Source organism: Carcharhinus amblyrhynchos, chromosome 18 (assembly GCF_965287045.1).
Source record: "Carcharhinus amblyrhynchos chromosome 18, sCarAmb.v2.hapA, whole genome shotgun sequence".
Lineage (NCBI taxonomy): Eukaryota > Metazoa > Chordata > Chondrichthyes > Carcharhiniformes > Carcharhinidae > Carcharhinus > Carcharhinus amblyrhynchos.
In genome coordinates, this window is record NC_137341.1 from 42,085,350 (window position 1) to 42,107,905 (window position 22,556).

General features: G+C 39.7%; 1 protein-coding gene across 3 annotated transcripts in view; it reads left to right on the top strand.

Annotated features, from left to right (window-relative positions):
• The window catches only part of parn (poly(A)-specific ribonuclease (deadenylation nuclease)), a 113,266-nt gene that overhangs the window by 49,095 nt on the left and 41,615 nt on the right, over nucleotides 1-22,556 (top strand). For all 3 annotated transcript variants that reach the window (XM_080206895.1, XM_080206897.1, XM_080206896.1), the window contains exons 19-21: nucleotides 4,714-4,769; nucleotides 5,453-5,539; nucleotides 10,541-10,615. In XM_080206895.1, coding sequence (XP_080063021.1) covers nucleotides 4,714-4,769; nucleotides 5,453-5,539; nucleotides 10,541-10,615 — 218 coding nt within the window. The remainder of the gene's footprint in view (nucleotides 1-4,713; nucleotides 4,770-5,452; nucleotides 5,540-10,540; nucleotides 10,616-22,556) is intronic.

The following is a 22,556-nucleotide window of genomic DNA, read 5'->3' on the forward strand; positions in this document are numbered from 1 at the left end:
TAGGACTGACCACCCCAAACACGCTTTGGGAGGTTTGCGACACTTGCTCATCAGGACAGTTCCCCTCTGTTCTGCCAGGCTTTTGACTTCTGGACACAAGATCATATTTCTGCACTTCTGGTTTACTCCCCAAAACTCCTAGGGCCTTTGCAGGATACAGAATCCCTTGGAACCCTCTCCTCTCACAATGCAAGACCAATGAGCTACAAAAGGTTGTGAATGTAGCCCAATCCATCACACAAACCAGCCTCCCATCTTTTGACTCTGTCGACACTTCCACTGCCTCGGTAAAGCAGCCAGCATAATTAAGGACCCCAAATACTCCAGACATTCTCTCTTCCACCTTCTTCCATCAGGAAAAAGATACAAAAGTCTGAAGTCACATACCGAATGACTCACGAACAGCTTCTTCCCTGCTGCTGTCAGACTTTTGAATAAACTTAAGTTGCATTAAATTGATCTTTCTCTACACCCTAGCTATGATTGTAACACTACATTCTGCACTTGCTTGTTTCCTTCTCTATGAACGGTATGCTTTGCGCGCAAGAAACAATACTTTTCACTGTTAATACATGTGGCAATAATAAATCAAATCAAAAATGTGGAGATGTCAGCGTTGGACTGGGGTAGGCACAGTAAGAAGTCTCAACACCCAGGTTAAAGTCCAACATCATCAGATAAGTGATGAAGAGGCAGCTCTCCGAAAGCTTGTGCTACCAAATAAACCTGTTGGACTTCAACCTGATGTTGTGAGATTTCTTACAATGCAAGACCATCCTTCTCTCTTACTTTGGAAAGTGCAAGCATTTACTTCTAGTAGTATGGAATCTATTGATGTCTAATCTTCTCTCATTTTGTGTGACTTTACATTTTTAATCAAAATCTTTCAAATTAACTTTGTAGTATTTGGTGCATTAGGTAAAACTTGGCTAAAGACTGAACTTAATCATTGAATATATTGGTGCAAAACATTTTATTGTACACCATGGCTTGCATTTTGGCTGTTATTTATGTAGATTTGTAGAAGCATTAATCAGAGCATTTTTTTGAAAGTTTGCATGTTTATGACAATTTATTCCATTGCATGTAATTTTGGTACTCTTTGACTATCTAAGTTTTCTACAGAAATTTGATGTAGCTTGCTCTTTGCCGAAGCAATAAGTATATAATGAGCTTTTCTGTGTTTCACTTGGATGTTTAAAAAAAAATAGCTTTTCACCATGGCAAAGCTTGCTGTATTTTTGAGCAAGTTGTTAACGATATGTGGTGGAGTATCTCAAAATTGTCTTTGCCAAGAGGGTTTGGTTTCTTCCTTAGTATGCTGGGGTTGTTGTTTGGCAGTTCAGCCTTTACTGAATTGCAGCAAGACATGGTGGCAATGCTAATAAGGTACCTCCTGGTGATGTAAATTAATCATTCCAGTTCTTGATTCTTTTTGGAAGGTCTTATTATTCAAAGACAGTAAAAATGCCCTGGAGATTGAAAATGTAGTCAATAATTTTTTTTTCTTCCAATGTCCAAAATGAGAGAGGTATTTGTTTTAATTCCTGCAAATAAATTGGCCAGGAAAAGGAAGTCTTAACATTTACTTACAATGAAAGGATAAGTTTAAAGTTGATCTTTTTTTCTCCTCCCTTGCCTCTCTGAAAGCGATATGTGCCTAAGCCTAAAAATGATTCCAACACATGTGCTTAGCACATTGCAGTTGCTAATCAGGGTTTTTTTTATTTTATGCACACACACCTTAAAGTGCCAATAATCTTGGACTGCGAGCAGCAGGCTACCATTGCTGTTTCGGGCTTGATCAGGCAATACTACGTGTGGCACGTGTAGATTGAAGTAGTAGTTCAAAATATTGCTAAAGTATGTTCTTTCTATCCTCTGCCACAATGTCCATTTGCAGGGTTGGGTAAACTAATTCACCTGGAGCAAGTCTTGTTGTCTGAAAATATACCTCTGAGCTTTTCAAAATGACAAAGCCCCTTTTTGTTTTTATCCCTTACTTCTGGAATTAAAGGTAGAGGTTTTGTTCTGGTACTTATCACAACAGATAGCAGTTACCCCAAACAATCTCTGCTATCTAAAGTAAAATTTGATTCTCAAATCAGTTTCTGTCAATTGATACTGATCATCTCAGATCAGATAAGAGGTCAGCCACTTCCAAGCTTGAACTTTTAATCTTGCCTGAATCTAGGGTTGGTTTTGTTCATTTTTTAAAAAAAAATTATTGATCTTCAATTTTATTGCAGCTACAGTAGAGTTTGTAGCCCAATCTATCATGCAAACCAGCCTCCTATCCATTGACCCTGTCTACACTCCCTCCTCCTCTCTCTTCTTCTCTTCACACCTCCCACCGCCCCCCACCACCACCACCACCACCACCATGCTAGACAGACAGTGATCAAATCTGGTCAGATCTGATGCCTTTATAGCAGTTTTTGCTCCTCTCTGTTAGCTCTGACCACACAGCCTGTGGTATCTACAATCATACAACATTGGCCTGTGGCACAACCCTGATTTTCATTCCCCCCAACCTTGCGCCATCAGCTGTCTAGGCCTTAAATCCCTGGAATTCCCTCACTAACCCTCCCTCTTGCTTTATTTCCTTTTGACCAAGCTTTTGGTCATCTGTTCTAACATCGCCATGTGGTTTTGTCAAATTTTGTTTGGGAACCCTTCTGTGAAGAACCTAGGGGCATTTTATGAAGTTAAAAATGCTGTGTAAAAGCGAGTTGCTGTGGCTGTCAATGATGTGGGAGTAGGGCCGTGAGACTGAGTTTATTCAGAACATTAGCTGCAACTCTTTTAACATCTCTCTCATCTGTGATGACTGTCTGAAGTATCTGTGAGTGTTGTGCACTGGATTTATGTTTATCTGTAGATTTATTTTACTTGGCTTGTAGGTTTACCCTGAATCCTACTTTCTCCTGCGTAAAGTTATAATGCTATTCTGTTACTGAGATTGGGGTGTATATAGTGAGCATTTGTACTACTGGGGTAGTTCTGTAAGTAGCACAAGAGTTGATTATTTGTTTTCTGACGAGCTATTCTATTCATGTTGCACGTAAAGTTTGAGTCCTAGCTCATAGTTGCATAGGAAGGGTTTTAACTGTTCAGGGGAGGCTAGGGGGGACAAATTCTAGGTTTTCTTACATTATAGCAGTAATGTAAGAAACACTTCAGAAATAATTGGTGGTAAAATGCTTTGAGACATCCAGAGGAAATGAAAGACGCTAGTCTTTTCTTGCACTTTTTTTTTGAACAGACGTAGATATGGCAGTTCTAAAATGCATTTGGCAGTTACAAGATGTATTTTAAATTTGTCTAAAAATATTGGGTTTATTTTTCCTGCTGCCACGTGCTACATAAAGAAAGTACTATATTATGATTTTCTTTTGTAGATGAAACCTTGGTTCCTTGTCAGTCCGAGCAGTAAAAAGGGATAGTAGAATGTTTCATTGTTCCTGAGTTCATCAGGAAAATTAAAGTCTATTCCATTGACACGATGGCTATAGGGTGCAAGACCCTTGTGTGTGGTATGAAGTAGATTTTTATCATTTGTGTGTCTAAAAATTTACAGATCTGGAGCCAATAATTTAAGCCATGTAAAAGAGATTGCTGTTGATCCTCGATCATGTCGGGGAGAAGAATATTTAATTCCAAGCTGGAAAGGAAACTAAAGGCACTGATGAATAGTGACAAACCCTTTAAGAGAACTTTCTTACTATATTGAAAACTATGAACGTTTTGGCAAAAAATGCTGTGGGAAAATAAACTTGCACAGAAAGTTTTTAATTCTAACTGTTGTCATTTTCTACAACCAGTATCTCTTGATTTGATTTGCTGATGTGCATAAAATGGCAGATGCAAAATTATTTAGTAGCAATACAAACTGGTTTAGTAGCAATACTTGAGTGACTATTTTATCAAGTCTTTAAATTTTGTTGGTGAATAAAACCTGTATTGAGTAAGTAATCCTATTTTACTGAGATAACAAAGCAAGCCCCTACCTGATTTATGTCAAACTTGCTTGCCAGGTCTGTTTTTCGAGGATTGGGTGTGGTTATGTTAGTTGTAGCAGAAGATCTTTTATAGGAATTGCACCCATTAGTTTGAACTTAACTTTTTTGATATTCAAAGACTTTCAAAATATGTGTCTTCCTATCTTAAGTTGTCATTTTTCTGATTTATTTTGCTCAGTTTCTCATGATGTAAAAAAAATTTGTACAAAATGTGGCAAATTTGTTCTATGTTGCATTTTTGAAATTTGAAGAGGTGGAGAAAATACTATTTTCAGAATTTGAGGGTTACCTTTTTTTTGCCATCCAAATGGAGAGGATGAAACAGTTTGTGTGGTAGATTAGGACAAATTAGTTTTAAATGACCTAACTCACAGTCCCCATGTCTTGCAGCAGGTATGTAAATATGGCAACAAATTAATGTAATGTGATACAGTCCCTATCACTATCCCGACAACACTCTGTCTTCAGCAAATGCTCCTAACCGAATTGCGCCAGCAGCTCTTAAACCACGTTAACTCTTTTGGACAGTTTAATTTACCAAAATATTCCATAGAAACTTGTAGTAACATTTAATTATGATCGCTTCAATTCAACTTGTAAATTGTGTTCAAATAGAATTTAGTTTCTGTAGCCAGAAATAATTGGGATTCATAAATTTGTATTTACTCCTATGTTTTGTTTTTATACGCAGGCTGTTTCTAATGAGAGTCATTGACATTCCCTATCTGAATCTGAGTGGCCCAGATTGTAAGTACAGCATTGGAACAAGAATGTATAGTGCGAATACTCACATGCCGTTGAGAATAACTTCCTATTTATGTTCAATCATATAGTCAGGGGTAGCCCTTTTGAGGATTGTAATAATTCTGTGCTATAACCAAACCCTGCTTTGAAATATTTCACATTAAAAGAAACTTAATGCTTAGCTTAAAATGCTACATCATTGTTTGCCCACAAAAGTGAAATAGAATCCTTTTGCAATGTGCAATAGCACGTACAAATGTGGTTACAGCCTGTACCTTTCCAGCAAAACTTGTCCAAAGAATTTACTGTCACATGCAGCCAGCATTGAAGCAATTACAGTACAGTATGTGGTGGTCATGTGTTTTTTTTTCTCTCTAAAGTGTGTTGCTCTCTGAAGTATCTTTTGGATACTTTCTGGGAAGGAATGTTAGACAAGCTCCAGGGAAAAGGAAGAATCTATACAACAGCTCACTGGAAGTAATGAAAAGCTTTTTGTAATAATAAAGGCCATCAGTTGTTCTAGGATTAGACCGTGACTAGTTATTGGCACTTATTTTCTTACATATGCGTCTATTTTTAACTGATTCATATGTTAGGAGAACAAACTGTACTTTTTTCCTCCTCCAGGTTTTGAATCCCTGACATTCTATGATTAGGCATTACAGTATTTATTCTTTGCTTTCCAGTGCAACCGAAGAGGGACCATGTTCTTCACGTGCGTTTTCCCAAGGAGTGGAAGACCAGTGACCTCTACCAACTCTTCAGCGCCTTCGGTAGGATCCAATTACTTATCCTGCAACCTAATTTGAGTGGCGGCTAGTTTTGCCTGATGCAACTTAGCAACTTGGTTAGCTAAAATGATGGGTTTAAACCTCCGGCTCCACCTTCTCCACCTTTTTGTTGATCATTATCTTCCAAAATTGGCCTATTAAAATAAACTTATGGTTTGTCGTAAAGAGACATTTTATGCAATTAATAAAAGAGACTTTTTTGGCATCTCTACACATCCCAGTCCAGTCCAACATTAATGATATCTATGTCCTTTCTCAATCTGAGCTAGCTTTTTAAATGACGTGCACACCACACAGTGTCCCTTGGTGGAGCCAACCATGTGGCTAAATCAAGTATTTCTGTAGGAGAAAATAGTGTTTTGATGTCGTCATTCAGTAGCAAATTGTGACAGAACATATTTTAAATGCAGAAATAATACCCATGGTCTGATTTATTGATCTGTAACCTGCTGTTATTTAAAAAATGCATGCTTCAAATTTAAAGACCATGGTGTTTATACCAATGAAAACCGTTTAGTTATTGCACATGGAATGAAGAGATCCAGTAGAGTTGGAATGTGGGAAAACTATGAATGCAAACCATATCTACAAAAGCTCCCCAAATAATTTTAATAGGTTCATGGCTTCAACCTCCATACAGGATCTTTTCTTTTGGTTCTTGTTAATACAATTGATGCATAAATTCTGCTGGTTTCAGAATAGCCTCCTTTTTTGAGAATTTTATCTTCTCTCATTCCTATAACCATGGGAAAACATCACCATTTAGGACTATCCAATCCTTGTTTCAGTAATGTGTGTACTTAACACTGGAATTGTTACACAGCACTAAGGAATGGGAACATTTACCTTTCCTGTCTGTCCATTGTTAAAAGTAATGATATGTACATGTTTGTACAGTTGTGAACAATGGATAACGGATCAAAAGATATAACTACATGTTTAATTAGAGAGAAAATAGATTATTTAAGACCTTAGATCTTTATATTAAGTTGATTCATTCAGTTGATTTTTGGGTTTGAGAACTTGGTGTGCAGCTTGGCACTGTGATGGTCTTTGATCAGTGATCAAAAATGCTTTGGCAGGGACAGATTGGTGATCCATCCATAGCCTGTTAGAAAAATGCACCCTTCTTTCAGCCACTCCTCAGCAGATTTAAAAGAAATTTATTTTCTTTTTGATGGCAACTTTAATAGAAATCTTTCAGAAATAACATAGGCCCAGTGCCTTTGAGTAATCATAACTTTAAGATCAAGCTGCTTTGGTATTAGGTTAAAATTAGAATTGATGCACTCTTTCAAATTATTACTTTAAATTCCTCCATAATGTTTTATTCAGTGGACCGTTTAAGGCCAAAACAGCATTATCCTTTTTCTTCCTAATGGTCAGCTACATCATCTTGAGCATAATCCAAGAGAAAACAGTTTGATTCCCAGTATCACCCATGTGCCTAAAAATAGTGAATTGGCTTACAAAGTCTCCTGGTGAGAATTCTTTGCAGTCAACACTTTTTTATGGATCATAACTCTGCCAGCAAAATCCAATGGAGCTTGAGTTGTTTGGGCATAATATAGCTGGGATAAGAGCTAATGTGATTCTTGTTGTCCGCCATGTTCTGCTCTACAGTGCCCACAAACTTCCCACCAAGGTGGATGGATCTCCAGCTGCTACTCTGCAAATGACTATAGAATTGCTAGGTTACCTTGATTGACTAAGATGTTTGGCATAAGAAGACGCAAGAGAAATGTTAAACATTAGTGTTGGTAGTATGGTTTATAAATGTGTTTTCCTATTTTAATTTTTTCAATTTTTTATTTTACTGCCAGTCACATGATTCCTCACATCCTGGAATTCTTGGCTCTCAGTCATGTGCTTCCTCACTAACAATGATTCACTGACCATGCCTTGTAATTTCGTGGTTTCAGATTACTCTGCGTTTTTGCTTGTCCTGCAGTTTTCAGCTGGTGGACTTCAAGCCAGAGAATGTGACTTCCTGGCTTGGGACTGATAATGAGAAATCAATGATGCACTGTTTGAAAAGAGATATCTTGCCATAAAGGATGTTAGGCACTGGTACAGAGGAGTTGTGGTAAAAGGTTCTTTGAAATAAATTGTGTAATAAATGGCTCGTAAATTAATAGTCAATTGGATAAACACACGGTGCAAGTAAACAAGTACTGGAAGCACACTGTTCTGTTGTTTTTCGTTTTCATACTAGTTGAGCTTTGACAGAATTTCAAATGGATGCTTAGTGTTTTTAGGAGTGCTGTAGAAATGCTGATCTCGTGAGTCAAACTTGTTCAATCCCACTCCAGCATTCACATTTATTGTGCAGCCACTTCACCCAAACCTGATCTTTCGACAGAGTGGAGCGGCGGATGTTGACTGAAATCTCTCCACTAATAGGAATATACATGCAGAACGAAGTCCTCTTGTGTTAATGTCACAGTGCACACGTGCCAATTTGCAGATTTCATTGCATCTTGAATTCCAGTCTCTCATCTTCTCATATGAGTGGTAAGGATGAGAAGGAGAAAGGCTTGGAGAATCTAAATACAGTTGGGCTGTACTGAGCTCTGTATACACACAATGAAAATACCAGACTGAAAGTCAGCACATAAATACTCAGTGCCTTTGCTATGAATTCAAGTGAAGTGGAATCCACTTATTTTTTTGATCTGAAGTTAGTTTTGTGAATAGAGTGTAAACTATGAAGAGTGTGTTTAGATATTAAATTTGTCATTAGTTGATTTGATTTAGTGAATTTACCTTTCATGCTGTCCTCCTTCAGGAGTTGTAGCTCTCATAGGTCATACTGTTGTTTGGTCCCATTGCAGACTTAGAATGTAGCTAAGTTGTTCTTGCACATAATTCTAAAATTATACAATGATATATCAAAATGTTAGCTTAATTGCTGAGAAGGCATTCTGCTGAACATTATTTAAATATTTTACCCTATCTCTGGTTCAGTGCTGTATTATAATAGTTTTTCTAATCATTCAGATGTCTTGATTAGGTTACATTATAGTGAAATTAAGATAGGAGATGTTTGCTTTGATATTTAAGACAGCTTTTGGACCAAGTTCTGATGTCAAACCAGAACTTGGGTCCCAGTGGTGTCTGAGTGAGAGCATACGGAATGGATGCAGGACCTTCCTGTTGTTTTCACTCATTCATGGGACATGTATGTAGCAGGCTGGCCAGCATTTATTGCCCATCCCCTAGTTGCCCTTGAACTGAGTGGCTTGCTAAGCCATTTCAAGGGCAGTTGAGAGTCAACCACGTTGCTGTGGATCTGAGTCACATGTAAGCCAGATCGGGTAAGGACAGCAGATTTCCTTTCGTAATGGACATTAGTAAACTATTAGTATGTTCATTGCTCCTTGAAAGTGGACTCACAAGTGGACAGAGTGGTGAAACAGGCATTCAGCATGCTTGGTTTCATTGGTCAGAACATTGAATACAGGAGTTGGAATATCTTGAAGTTGTACAAGACATTGGTAAGGCCACACTTGGAATACTGTGTGCAATTCTGGGCACCCTATTATAGAAAGGATATTATTAAACTAGAAAGAGTGTAGAAGAGGTTTACTAGGATGCTACCGGGACTTGATGGCTTGAGTTATAAGGAGAGGCTGGATAGACTGGGACTTTTTTTCTCTGGAGCATTGGAGGGTGAGGGGTGATCTTGTAGAGGTCTATGAAATAATGAGGGGCACAGATCAGCTAGATAGTCAATATCTTTTCCCAAAGGTAAGGGAGTCTCAAACTAGAAGGCATAGGTTTAAGGTGAGAGGGGAGAGATACAAAGTGTCCAGAGGAACAATTTTTTTCACACAGTGGGTGGTGAGTGTCTGGAACAAGCTGCCAGAGATGGTAGCAGAGGTGGGTACAATTTTATCTTTTTAAAAGCATTTAAATAGTTACATGGGTAAAATGGGTATGGGGGATTTGGGCCAAATGCAAGCAATTGGGATTAGTTTAGGAGTTTAAAAAAAGGTGGTATGGGCAAGTTGGGCCGAAGGGCCTGTTTCCATGCTGTAAACCTCTATGACTCGCTAACCAGATGGATTTTTACAACAATCAACACTGGTTTCATAGTCATCAGTAGATTCTTAATTCCAGATTTTTTTTTTTATTGAATTCAAATTCCATCTTCTGCTGTGGCAGGAATCGAACCCAGGTCCCCAGAACATTAGTTGAGTTTTTAGATTAATAGTCTAGCGATAATACCACTAGGCCATCACCTCCCCACGATGTTGGTCGTTACTGCAGTGTTTCTCAAACTGGACAGCACTTGGTGGTCCATAGAGACTTTCTAGAGGCCTGCGAAACAATGTGAGAAATCCTGAGCTCGAGTAAATGAATGAGTGACTGTGGGAGGCATGTTGTGCCTGTTTCAGACTCTTTCTGTCTCCACACCACCCAGTACTCTTTCTCTGCTCCCTCTTTCCCTGCTTCTGTGGTCAGAAGCAAGTGCACACCTCACTGATAAATAAAGACTAATTTTTTGTAAAAGCATCATGTAAATGCACTTTACATGCAGCACTTTGGTTATTAACTGGTATATTTTAGATTGGAGGTGTAATCTGTGGTTACTAAGTCATTTAAAAAGAGGTCCTTAAATCAAAATGTCTAAGAATCACTGCATTACTTTACCAGATTGTACATTTACCCATGGAAATGTTAAACAAAGCACAAAGGAGCAACAGTTTTGCTTTTAGAAGGTTCTTGCCTTGCATCAATGTATAAGTAACTAATTTACCTCGATTGAGAGATATGTGACTGAATGGTATGCACCTTTAAAGACAAGTTGAGAGCAAATCATCTATCTGTAGGGTTGGATGGGCAATTTTAAATAGGTAAAACCTTAAAATTATGCCTCATCTTATAGAAACTGAAATATATGTTTATCCTGTTTTAAATATTTTGTATGCTATAAATTTTGTACAGTTCACACTAATTGTCATTTGGCCTTTATTTCAGGTAACATCCAGGTGTCTTGGATAGATGACACTTCAGCATTTGTGGCATTGAGCCAACGAGAACAGGTACAAATTGGTGAGTGAATTTGCAAGCTTTTGCCGTGACGAGTTTTTTTTTATATCATACTTTTTGGACCACGTTTCTCCATTTTCCCTCAAAGGTGTGAATTTCTTGCTGATGTATACTTCCATGGGTAATTATTGCCCTCCAGTACTTTGCCCAGTTGGTTGTTATTCATGTCTGCGTCTGGACTGAGTGTTGGCAGGCTATTTGATTTGCAAGAGAATGACAGACAGGTTTGATCTTGACTTCAACAAAAGCTCCTTGCCAGTCAGAGGTCAGTAAAAAGTGATTAGGAATTCTGTCCAGTTTTCCGCTTGGTAAGCTGGGGTTGGTTGAATTCCATTGCAGCAGCCTCTCCCTACGCTGCCACATTGGCTAACTAGCTCAACTATGTAAGTTGGGATCTTCCTGGTCTACAGAGCTCAGCCACTCACTGGATGGAGACTGGTTGTCAGTCGCCTGTATAATTTAACATGGGGTGGCAAAATAGGAGCAAAGCCTCTGGAAGTAGAATGTTTTGCTAGTTCGGAATTTGGAAGTGTGCCCACATTGCTCATGTGATAGTCACACAGTTCTTTTGATTCATAGGCTGCTTGCACTTGTGACAGTCATTCAGTGATCCCAACTCAGAATAAACATGTGTAGTACAAACACAAGGCTAATGTTTTTCTAACTCCTCAGCAAGCTCCACAACTTGCCTAATGTTTTAAAATTATTTTAATGTCACTTGCTGTATCAATAGCAACAATTTTGTCACCTGGGAATAAGCAGCCAAACCTTCTGTATTACTGGAGCGACTGCAAAATAACAGCAGCAGGATCTAAACCAGAAACTTGAAGGTGGGGGCAGGGGGAGAGGGTTATTTCTGTCCAACTATTCGCAATGTTTCAATCTGATCTTCGTGTGGAATTCAAATGTGAAATTGGAAAGAAAGTAAAATTTACAGTGTGGAATCCTCACTGCATAGGCAGGGTCAAAAGAGCAAAATGAAGTTGAGGCTTTTGGATATCAAGCAGCATCTTTTGCACTGTATGCTTTCTCTACAAAGTTAATCAGTAAAGGGTTATGTATTGTTTAAGTTACTTCCACAAGTACCTATAAAGTTGAACAAAAATAGCCCCCTACAGCGACATGCCCATTGCAAGCTTTATTGCAATTAATGCACTTCTTTCAATCAATTGGTGTGATTGCCTTTAAATGGTGTAGACCAAAGGCACAATTATAACTGTCTAGGTTGGTATAAATGTTGCAACCTAGTCAAATACGATAAATTGTTTTTCCAAAAAGAAAAGATTTTTTTTATTTGGGAAATGAGCCCATTCTCAAAGATCTTAAACGCATTAAGTGTCAAAGGACTCAGTCACCATTTGCACTTGAACACTGCCTTTTGACAGCCTCTTGATCTTTTCTACTCTTGAGATTGTGCAGACCACCTTGCTGAATATGAGATAATTACACCTCTGCACCTTCAACCCTCAACAATCCTGGTGGCAACTTTTCCAGAGGGAATCATTGAAACTAAGCAAGGGATTGATCTCCATGATCTATATTTGGATGAGCATTTGAAACATCATAACGTTCAACAATATTGGACAAATGCAAGAAAATGGGATGAGTGTGCCTTTAGTGGTAATTATTGTCAGTGCAGACCAGATGGGCCCAAGGGTCTTTTCTGCCCTCTGTGAATCTGTCTAATCTTCCATCGTGCTAATAGGTGTGCTGGTCACTGATTTGTTTAATTGTGCCATGTTGGACAGTGGTTGCGACTTTGCAATATGTGGAACCTTAGATTCCATCAGTAGTAAGGATTATGTTGAAGTGACCAGCTATTTTGGGTGCAGATGACAAACATTAAAGCCATTGAAAAGAGCGTGATTCCACATTAAAATAGCTGGAGTAAACCACTTTGTTAACACAGGAGTAGTACCTAGTCAGATATTCTTGCTGTTAAGCAAGCCATCCACCAAAAAGGTGCAAGTGAAGTTAAATATGGAACATCATTATGGTAGCTGTCTTTGTAAGGTCAGTAGATTTGCAATTTACTCAATCAGGACATTATTACATCCCTTTAACAAAACCTACCATCTCATTGAGGATATTAGAAAAGTATCAATGCATCAGGTGATAGGAATTTGAGAGAAGAAAAGCAATTTTTCTCATCCCTTTTGCCATAGATTCAAAATCCTACTAAAAGATGCAAGGGTACTTAATGAGTATGTAATACTTAGAGGACATCAACACTGCCTACTGTAAGCTTTCTGTTAAGCTTGAGACTAATGAAATAGTAGCAATGGCTTTAAAGTTGTGAACTACAGATAAAAATATCTTTATTTCGCAATTCATAGACATGGCAGCAAGATTCAGTCTGTCTACAGTAACACATGGCAAAGGCAAAAGAGTGACTGTGGCTAAAGTCATGGTCAAGACAAAAGAGTAATTGTGGATAAAATCATGGCAAAATTGATGGGGACTGGACCGGGGGGTGCCAGCTAAAGTCCTACCTGACAATGGGGGATTATTTGCCTATGACAAATTTAGAGAGGTGCGAAAAGATGAACATTGTCGCAGTGAAGACTGCAGTTGAAAGCCCCTTCAGTAATCAGCTGTGCAAAAGAGGTTGCACAGATTGATGAGATGCTCCATCTAACCAACCAACTTGTAAATTAACATCTGCCCCGGTGTGGGCAGAAGAATTCACTACTTTGTGCCTGCCGCACGGTGTGTTCTAACCCTTATACAGTGGGCAACGAACTGCAAGTCGACCTCTTGTTACTACAGTAATATTTATGTCAATATAAATTATTTTAGAGTACTAAAGTTCAAATCCAGTATTAAACCTTGACTTAATATTTGAGTGATTAGCAAGTACCCGGGTAGATATTGGCTTTTATCCGTGTGTTGGTCTCTGTAGTCTGGTCTGATACTCTGGCTCTTGTTTTTCCTTCCGTCGTTGGTGTGGTGATTCTCCTCGCGATGCCAGTTGATGGTGGTGGTTGGTCACTGTTGTTCTATTCCTATCTCTTGCTCACCCTTGTGATCGTGTCATTCATGAGAGAGAGTTCCGTTGTGCAGCACCTTTTTATCCCTCATCGGTTTCCATGTCCTTTTGATTATTGCCAATCAGCTGCTGCCACACTGATCTCCGAAAGTCTGCGCAACAACCATGCCTGTAGGAGCTGGAGGCACGTGGGTCACATACCTCCCTCTCAGATGAAGGGTTAAGGTGCCCCTTTTGTAAATAAGTATGTTTGAGCAGAGTGTGCCCATTTTCTTTGGGATGGCCCATTTTCTGTGTCTCCTGGAGCTGCAGCCTGTCTGTTTCTGTACTTGGCCAATTATCCCAGCGTGTTTTGTAAATCACCATCTTAGATGGCCCGTTTGGTCACAGCCACAAATGGTTGGGGTGTGTAGTCTGTATCTGTTGGGCTAATGGGAGAAATCCAATAATATCTTCTGCGCTGTGAGATCATCCCCTGACCTTGGCAGGAACTATATTTAGTTCCATTTTGAATACCCTATTTGCAGGAAGAAGGACATTCATTAAGGCAGAATTCTCTGACTTCAATCCTGATGATTCATTATACCATGAAAGAAAGGGTCAAAGAGTGTGGGAAGGTTCAGGTTAAGGGGTGTGATGGGAAGAAAATAATTCTCCAACTTGATAATCAAACTAATAGGATACAGTCATTTAATTGATTATAAATTTGCAAATTCTGAGCAACTTGTAGAAGATGAGAAGGCACCCACATCTCTCTCATGTTTGCGGACTATTAAGGGCCAGAATATGGTAGGTAGGGGATTGGATGGTACACAAAGTAATACAATAGTTATTTTTTCCTTGAAGACAACTGCTGAAAGTTAGTACTAGAGTATCAGACGGTCTAGTGAATGGAGGAACGTAAGCAGGGAAAGCTACCAGCAAATCCAAACATTGGCTAAATGTTCAAGATGATGGACAAGAGGCAAGATCTACGGACCAGTGAAATGAGATAAAACTGAAAATGCAGTGTGAGTTTGCATAGCGTTTCTGGGAATGACTCTGGCCCTAGCAAATGATCATGTACTGGCAACAGAACCTCTGATTGTGGGAGGAAAAGGCCATGTAACTGTAGTCCAGAAAAGGCTGAATGGCACATAGAGACTAATTTGACAGGGATAAATAATGTAGCGAAATAGAGGAGGGTGTGGAGAGTCTGCAGAAGGATCTAGATAGGCTGGGCGAATGGGCCAGGAAATGGCAAATGGAATTTAATGTTGGCAAGTGTGAGGTGGTCCACTTTGGTAGGAAGAATGGTAGGAAGGACTATTACTTACAGGGCGAAAAACTGCAGCAGGCGACGGTGCAGAGGGACCTCGGGGTCCTTGTGCATGAGTCGCAAAAACCCAGCTTGCAGGTGCAGCAGGTGGTCAGGAAGGCGAATGGGATGCTGGCCTTCATAGCGAGGGGGATTGAATATAAAAGTAGGGAGGTCTTGCTGCAGCTGTATAGGGCATTGGTGAGGCCGCAGCTGGAGTACTGTGTGCAGTTTTGGGCGCCGCACCTGCGCAAAGATATTTTGGCCTTGGAGGGAGTGCAGAGGAGGTTTACTAGGCTGATACCGGAGTTGAGGGGGTTGAGCTATGAGGAGAGGCTGTATAAACTAGGCTTGTACTCGTTGGAGTTTAGAAGAATGAGGGGAGATCTCATTGAGATGTATAAGATGATGAATGGGATGGATAGGATAGAGGTGGAGAGACTCTTCCCGCTCAAAAAAGACACTAGGACTAGGGGGCACAGCCTCAAGATAAAGGGGGGGCGTTTTAGAACGGAGTTGAGGAGGAACTTCTTCACTCAAAGGGTGGTGAATCTCTGGAATTCTCTACCCGTTGAAGTGGTGGAGGCTGCCTCGCTAAATATTTTCAAGAAGCGGGTTGATGGGTTTTTGATAAGAGAGGGGATTAAGGGTTATGGGGAGAGGGCGGGAAAGTGGAACTGAGCCACGACAGATCAGCCATGATCTTATTGAATGGCGGGGCAGGCTCGAAGGGCCGGATGGCCTACTCCTGCTCCTATTTCTTATGTTCTTATGTTAAGACCTTGTGATTGGGAAGATTGGATGACCACAAACAAATTAGAAGAAAAATTGAGAGGTAAGGCAAAGAGTTGGATAATTTGAAATAATTTGATGAATGCTCTGAAGTGCCAAGTAGAGGACCCAGCTGTTATCACATGGGTGAATATTTACAAAAAAAAATGCATTCCCTAATGGACATATAAGACGAAAGCAAGACTAGTGGCTCGGGGTTTCAAAAATACACTCGGTGATCAAGGTATTAGAGTGAACTTTTCCTTCATGGCAGGAAGGGTGATCTGAAAGATTTTCTTGGTTTTCAGAGAATGCAGTTCAATCGATTTTAAAAGCCAACTTTTTGTAGGATGAATATTTTCGAGGAATAGTGTTTTTGAGACCACCTAAAGAAGTGATTGATGTAGAAAAGAAGCAGTGAAAATTAAAGAAATGATTTTATGGATTGAATGATGTATCAAGGTTTCATCACTTCTTAACTGGGTCTGCCTTCCTGAAAGTAGGTTGTATTCGGCTGAAAGCAGAGCTAGCAATGTTTTACTGGTATCACAAAGAAATATTCGCAGGCATTTTTATGATGCATGATTTTCTATGTGAAGGTTCTGTGCAATTTGTGATTGGTAAGGTATTGCAGTGGGTAACAAGTGGAAGGGGAAATGGAGAGAGTGGGGTGGTGTTATTGGCAGGGGTAATGCAGTGGGAAGGAGGTAATGGGGAGTGGGTCAGAGAGTTTAAGAGGGGCAGACAGGTTAGAGTATAATGTATTTAGGGGAGATTTAATGGAGGTTTTCAATTATACTGGGTTTGAATAGAAGAAATAATTGGAAACTAACTGTGGCACTAACCACACAAAACAGGTTAAACATAATTGGCAAAAATAACTCAAGGAGGTGGTGAGGAGCATTATTTTCACATAGGACAATGTGATAGGCATTGGAATTTAAAATTGGAAGACAAGGCTTCGGGGGGGCCTTCGAAATTAGGGTCAGACATTCGACATTAGCTTGAACCAACAGTCATACCTTTAAAAGTGTTAAATTGTCCCAATAAATTGGGCTGGAACTTCTCAAAGATGACCTTGCATCCAAAGAAGTAGACCAGTTTAAGTTGATTAGCCATGTGCTCTGTTAATGAACTTGATAAAACAAATCCCGTAGTGCTTTGAAAGATTGCTGAATTGAATCCTGCACACACCATAGACCAGAATGTTGTTCCTCTACAAATACATGTGCAATAGGCTTTTGTAAGATACTGAAACTGCTTCCAATGCCTATCACATTGTCTTATGTGAAAATAATGCTCCTCACCATCTCCTTGAGTTATTTTTTGCCAATTATGTTTAACCTGTTTTGTGTGGTTAGTGGCACAGTTAGTTTCCAATTATTTCTTCTATTCAATCCCAGTATAATTGAAAACCTCCATTAATTCTCGCCTAAATATATTATACTCTAACCTGCCTGCCCCTCTTAAACTCTCTGACCCACTCCCCATTATCTCCTTCCCACTGCATTACCCCTGCCAATAACACCACCCCACTCTCTCCATTTCCCCTTCCACTTGTTACCCACTGCAATCCCCTCCACTTAGCCCAGGCCACATTCCCTCCTCCCAACTACCCAGGCAAGATCCAATGCCAGTTATAACATGTCTTGGAAAATATGAAACATGCCATAATTGAGGACGTTCTGAGGGCAAATACAACACTCGAATGTGCATTTCTCAGAATGTGATTCAAGTTTCCAACCTTGAGTGACCAGAAAGATATGAAGTTAGTCCTTTGGCATGCTTTCCATGCCAGTCTTCCCAGTGGGTATTCCAGTACAGCTGGGTCGTCTTGGTGGGTGAAAACAGAAAATGTTGTCACTTGGTCTGGGAACCAAAGAAAATAAGAAGTACCCTAACAGTGTTTTACAAAGAAGAATGTTTGCTCCAAGCTATTGTCAGCAGTGCTAGAAAAGAAGCGTCATGTGTAATGATGGATTGTAAGAAATATGGAAAAGCAATCTTTTTCTTTGATTGCTTTGTAATTATATAGGTATGTTATTAAATTTATTCTTTTAAAGAAAAGGGAAATCTTAATGGTTGGTTGATTATGTTATTAACGATATACGTGTGGTGTTTGATTAAGCAGCACACAGAGTCAGCTGGGCACTGGGTTGGTAGTTTGGAGGCCAAGATCTGTAATGCTGCATCCTGTGAATAAACCTACTAACAAGGAAAATATCTGTGCCTTGTTTCATACTTCACACCCTGGCTTGGATCCATTTTAACAAGGAACCGATTGGCCCTGGCAGAACCCAAACCAAAGGTCAATGAGCAGGTTATTGCTGAATAGGTGCCACTTGATGTTACTGCTGTCAACACCTCGCATTGCTTTGCTGATGATCAAGAGTAGACTGATAGGCCAGTAATTCAGCAGGATTGCACTCGTCCTGTCTTTTATGAACAGGACGTACCTTGGACAATTTTCCACATTATCTTGTAATTGCCAGTGTTGAACCTGCACTGGAACAACTTCTTTTCATGAGTTTAACGCTTTTAGTGATGTTTGTTGCTTAGCTGGCTATAAAGTCATTTATTATTACTCTTCACAAAATAACAGTTGAGAGAAATAAAATTTTTCTGAAATTGAAGTGTTTATTTTTAATTGTCTTCATTTGGTAGCAGGTAAATCCAGTGTACTAATCCCATGTACTTCCCTTTGTGTGGAAATTGTGACCTGTCAATTCAAGTGATGGGACGTTTTACAATTTGCACTCTGCAACTTTAATAAAAGCGTGTTGTAATCTTTTGCTTGTAGTTTCGCTTTCAATATCATTGTTTTTAACAGTGTCTAACAGAATATAGTTTCACAATAGTTTTGTGCTCCAGGCTAAACTTGATCTATGTCTATTCTTTAGGTACTTGTTTTAAAGTTCATGTCTTTATAGTGAGGTCTAAATCCCAGCAATTCAAAAATCTTCACCATATGTGGAAGACCAGTGAGCAAAATCTCTCCTATTCCACACAGCTTCTTAACATTGTTCCTTCTTTTTTTGGGCCATCACCCAAAAGTCTTTGCGGTTTTAGGAGAGACTTCTATCTGCCTTGCATGAATTCTGGTGACTTCCCAAAAATATCCAGAGCTGCTAAAACAAGCTGGTCAGCTATGTCAGTGTTGTTCTGCTTCCCTCTTGTAAACTACACTGATATCCTTGTTCATCCTTCAGCTGCCTGGCTAAATTTTAGAAGAAAGACAAGTACCTTAAGGGGCATTGTAGAGTTTGTAGAACAGGGGGTCCTGCGAGAAGCCTTACCAGGCTGAGGATGTCTGGTAGTTTGATTTTTGTTCTGCACCATGCCATTGAAGAACAGTCAGTCTGAAAATAAAAGTACTATTGAGTGAACAACTGAATATGCTTCCTAAATAAAGGGAATTGTATGCTAATTTGAAAGCTAAATACTGTGGATGCTGGAAATCTGAAATGAAAACAGGAAATAATGAAAAACGCAGCAGTTCTGGCAGCATCTGTAGTGAAAAACTGAGTTAACATTTTGAGTCCAATATGACACTCTTAGGGATTGTATGTTCCCTGGAGTTATAACTGATGCCACTGGCATAGCGCACTATAATTGTTGTAAAATCGCTTCTTCAGTTGACCTCTAAAGCATTTGTGTAACAATATTTGACGGATGCCTATTATTTTACCAAACTTGCTTTCATTTTAAGTGTTTTTGCACACCTTTTAAAATCTAAATCCTTAACTGGCACTTTGTTCCTTCTGTCCAGAGTATCCTTAGCAATAAATTTTTCCCATGCTTTTTTGATCAAGCTGTATCCTGAAACCATTGCACACAATTATGGAAAATATTTTATTATATTTTGTATTCAATGATTGATTTGTAAGTGATGTCTTCAACTTGATATTCGCTCAAGTCTGGAATGGAATAAACTTGATACTGTACCATGAAAATGTAATAAGGATGCTTGAAATTAAATAGGACTTTTATTCTCGGAGCAGTTGTCATACCTGGCTAATCAAAATTGATTGTGTTATTGCAGAAGGTCATTTTCACTGGTGGAATGTGTAACATATATCTATCATTGTGCCATAGATCCATGCTGTTTTGCACCATAACTTGCATCAACCTTGCTTAGAATGATTTTCTAGCGAGAAAAGTTCAATCTGATCTTATTTTAAAAGGAAAATACTTTTTGAGTGGAACTTCCCTTTTATAAAATCATAAATTCGTTACTTTTGGCGAAGTGCTTTTTTTCCCAGAAACTCACTTTAATAAAAATTAAGAGTAATATTGGTGACTTTGATTTGCTTTATGCCCCTAATTTTTTTTATAAAACCCAGGGCATGGGAAGGCTGCAAAGGATATTTATTACCAGGGATGAGAGGCTTGAGTTACGAGGAGAGGTTGGAAAAAAACCAGGACTGTTCTTCTTGGAATAGAGAAGGTTAAGAGTTGTCTTAATAGAGGTTGTCAGGGTGATGAGAGGTTTTGATAGAGTACATAAGAGGGAAACTATTCTCTCCAGTAAGTGGGTCAATAACGAGAGGGCATAGATTTGAAGTCATTGTCGAAAGATCAGAGGGGAAATGAGGAGAATTATTTTTCTGTCGGGATCTGCAACGCCACCTGAAAAGATGGTGGAAGCTGATTCCATAAATGATTTTAAAGGCGAATTGGATAGATACTGAAGATGAGAAGCTTGCAGTGCTCAGACAAAAAGAGGGTATGTGGCACAAAGTACGGCTGCACTTTCTAGGATCTAACACAGACATAATCAGTCCAGCTTTCTCTGTGCAGTAAGTTTAAATGATTTTACTTTCTCATCTAAGGGCCCAAATTTGCCATTAAGTTGCACCTGTTTCTGGGCGCAAAACCTTGGTAAAGTCAGGTGTGAAGCAGGTAGCACGTTCTGTGCCAGTTTCCCCTTTTGCTCAGGCCCAAAAATGGCTGTGATCGGGACTGTGTCAGAAACAGGCGTGACGGCCATTTAAATGCTTTGTGGGGGAGAGCGGGGTCTGCTGCCACTCTGCCTGAGATTGGGAGGGGATAAGAGGGTTTGTAATATTGTGGGGATGGAGCAATGTCTGAGAGCCAGGGGGTGGCATTATCTGGCCTGGGAGTGATGTGAGAGCGGAATTGCACTCTTATTTTTGTTTCTGCGCATGCGCGGTTGGAGGTGAGGATTGGAGCTGTAGGGTTGCAGGAGTGTTGAGCCCTGCCCACAGGCTACTGCAGCATAATTCAGAATTGCTGATTTTTTTTTCAGGCAGAGCGTGTATGGGGGTGCCTGAGAACGGATTTAAAAGTCGAATCTGAAACACTCCCAGTTTCAAATCCTCCCAGCACTTGGAATTAAAATGATAAAATAGGGCCCGAAGTGTCTGGGAATTAATCATAGCAATTCTCGGCGGTGGAGGGCGGGTGGGAGGCAGATGGTCTGAGTGTGATGGATAATGAAGCCATCAGTGCAGGTTCAATTGCTGTACCAGTTGTGGAAGTTCATGCAGCTTTGCCGCCTTGCCTTGCCCTATACTTGTGGAGTGGTGCTCTTTGTGGATATAACCTGTGTCCCTCTAATGGAGAAAGAGATACCCAAGGTGGTTAGCCATAGTCCACAAGGGCCAATCAGTGTTGAAGGTTTATTATCTAATAGATGGAGAAATAGTAGACAGCTCCAACCTCATGACTACACATCCTGCGCACTGTGCAAACTACAGTATGCTTCCTGTGTCATGGACAACTAAATGTGCAGGTAATGTCATCAGTTGTAGCTGCTTGAGCTCCAATTTGGAGCTTGAATAGTAGCTGGCGTCACCATAGCACATGCTATGGTGAGGGGCTTTGTAAATAGCATGTTTGTAGATAAAATAGAATCTCCACAGTGCAGAATGAGGGCATTTGGCCCATTGAGTCTGCACGAATTCTACAAAAGAGCATCTTAATCAGGTCCTCCATCCTCTCCCCGTAACCCCACATATTTGCCATAGCCAATCTATCTAACCTATATATCTTTAGAGTCATGATGTGGAGATGCTGGTGTTGGACTGGGGTGGGCACAGTAAGAAACTCACAATACCAGGTTAAAGTCCAACAGGTTTATTTGGTATCGTGAGCTTTCAGAGCGCTGCTGCTTCATCAGGTGAGTGATGAAAGAGCAGCGGTCTGAAGGCTCCTGACACCAAATAAACCTGTTGGACTTTCACCTGGTATTGTGAAACTTCTTACCATATATAGTAAGAGGGCAGTGAGCCATCTAAAAAGGGGATTTACAAATGAGGGCAAGGGCACAACTGAGGTATTAAGTAAATACTTTGTATCCCTCTTTACTAAAGGAGAAGCTGTGCCAGTCTTGGTGAAAGAGGATGTAGTTCAGCCAGTTGGAAGGGTTTAAAATTGATAGGAAGGAACTATTAGGCTGTCTGTACTTGTAATCTGATAAGGCACGAGGATTGGATGTGATGCATCCAAGAATATTGAGGGAGATGAGAGCGGAAGTTGTGGAAGTACTGGTCATAATTTCTCCTTCCTTAGACCCTGAGATGGTGCCAGAAGACAGGGGAATTGCATATTTTACATCCATGTTCAGAAAAGGATTTGAAGGTAAGCCGAGCAACAACAAACCAGTCGGATTGACCTCTTGTGGTGGGGAGTATTTGAAAAATGATAATTTGAGGAACAATTAATAATCACTTGGGCAAATATGGGTCAATTAATAAAGAAAGGTACAGTACAAGAATAGGCCTTAAGACTTCCAAGCCCATGTCAATCATGATGCCTGAACTAAACTTAAACCTTCTGCCCTTACTCAAACCATATCTCTCCATTTCCTCCCTATTCATTAATCCATCCAGATGCCTCTTAAATGTTGCTAATGTGCCTACTTT